General features: G+C 33.5%; 1 protein-coding gene across 1 annotated transcript in view; it reads left to right on the top strand.

The window, feature by feature from the left end:
- The window catches only part of LOC109544583 (glyceraldehyde-3-phosphate dehydrogenase 2), a 6,769-nt gene extending 5,272 nt beyond the window's left edge, over positions 1–1,497 (top strand). Inside the window, exon 6 of the mRNA XM_019914869.2 lies at positions 989–1,497. Coding sequence (XP_019770428.1) covers positions 989–1,216 — 228 coding nt within the window. The 3' untranslated portion in view covers positions 1,217–1,497. The remainder of the gene's footprint in view (positions 1–988) is intronic.
- The last annotated feature ends 30 nt before the right edge of the window (positions 1,498–1,527 follow it).

Below are 1,527 nucleotides of genomic sequence, written 5' to 3'. Positions count from 1 at the left end.
TTGTTATTATTGACAAGGGCTATCCACCTGTAACTATCTGTTAATGACAAAAAACATCATTGCCGCTGTGCCTTTTCATCAAAAAATTGTAGAAGGGAACTTTTTTTATATCAAAAATTTTCGTAATTTGAAGCAAAGCGTAATTTTTCTTTTTGAATGCTTAAGTATTCCAATATGCTACCAATTAAACATGGAACAATTTCAAAATAATGCTTAATAACAAAGTTGATATTCGATCTTCAACTGTTAATATCTACTAGAAATTTCAATATTTTTCTCGTACTCCCCCAGGGAGCCTCTATCACCCCTTAAAAGGAATGACGCCAATTTTGAATCACCCTGTATATAATTATAGGGGCTAGTGCTCTAGTCTCATAATAATACGACGCAAAATTGCAATAATCTCACAAGTGACGAGATATATATGATGTCTAAATTTTTCATGTTTTTCCTAGAATATTTATTTATTGCTTATTTTGTGTCGCAGTCAGCGCGAGTTTTAAAGTAATGAAATAAGGCACACATATTGAAAATACAATCGCATTTTAAAATTAGATTCACAGTTGAAATGGGTCCATGGAAATAAGTAATTTTATAGATGCTTTCCATCGTTGAAATATTATTTATTCTGAAAAACACAAATAAAGCCTTGAAAAGTTTTCTGTTTGAAAATATTCTGAGTGGGCACTGTTTTACCAATAATTTCTACTTTTCAAAGTTTCCTAACATTGCAGTCAATACTACCAGTTTAAGTACGGGGGTTATAGATAATGAAGCTTAACTTTCCAGATATCTAAAGAATAAGTCACTGAAGTGCCGGGTTATAAGGGTATTAGAGATTTCATTTACACTTTCAAATTCTCGACCACTCAGTCTAGTTGTGCTTTTAAAACGACCAAGTCCCCAAATAATACAAGTATTGTAGAGATAATATCAATATTTAGTGTTAATAATGTACTACATTACAATAAACGTCTTCGCTGTTCAGATCAAGGAAGCAGCAGAAGGACCTCTTAAGGGAATCTTGGGATACACTGATGAACAGGTAGTATCGTCTGACTTCGTCTCCGACACGCACAGCTCTGTTTTTGATGCCGCCGCCGGAATTTCTCTGAACAACAACTTCGTAAAATTGATCTCGTGGTACGACAACGAGTATGGTTACTCGAATCGCGTCGTCGACTTGATCAAATACATCCAAACTAAAGATGCTTAAAAAGTATTAATGCGACACTAGATTAAGTACGTACAAAAGTTGATAAAAACTTTAATCTCAGATGTTCGTAGAGTGTACAGTATGTCGCGCTCTGTACGTTAGGATCCCAGTGTAGTCAGAAGTCAGTCTAAAAATACCTTTATTAACTTTTTGACACGCTGCAAAAACTTAATAAGTATATGTAAATGTGGTGAATTTTGTGTTACTTGCACCGTACTGTTTGTTTAATTTCTTATTTATGTATTCAAAAATATAATGTGTATGCTCTAAAAAATGCTAGATTTTATTTGTTTAATTTCGGTTCCCGAAGC

Source organism: Dendroctonus ponderosae, unplaced genomic scaffold (genome assembly GCF_020466585.1).
Source record: "Dendroctonus ponderosae isolate FM_Combo_2020 unplaced genomic scaffold, Dpon_F_20191213v2 Dpon_F_20191213_2, whole genome shotgun sequence".
NCBI classification, from domain to species: domain Eukaryota; kingdom Metazoa; phylum Arthropoda; class Insecta; order Coleoptera; family Curculionidae; genus Dendroctonus; species Dendroctonus ponderosae.
This window is presented reverse-complemented; position numbering and strand designations above follow the sequence as displayed.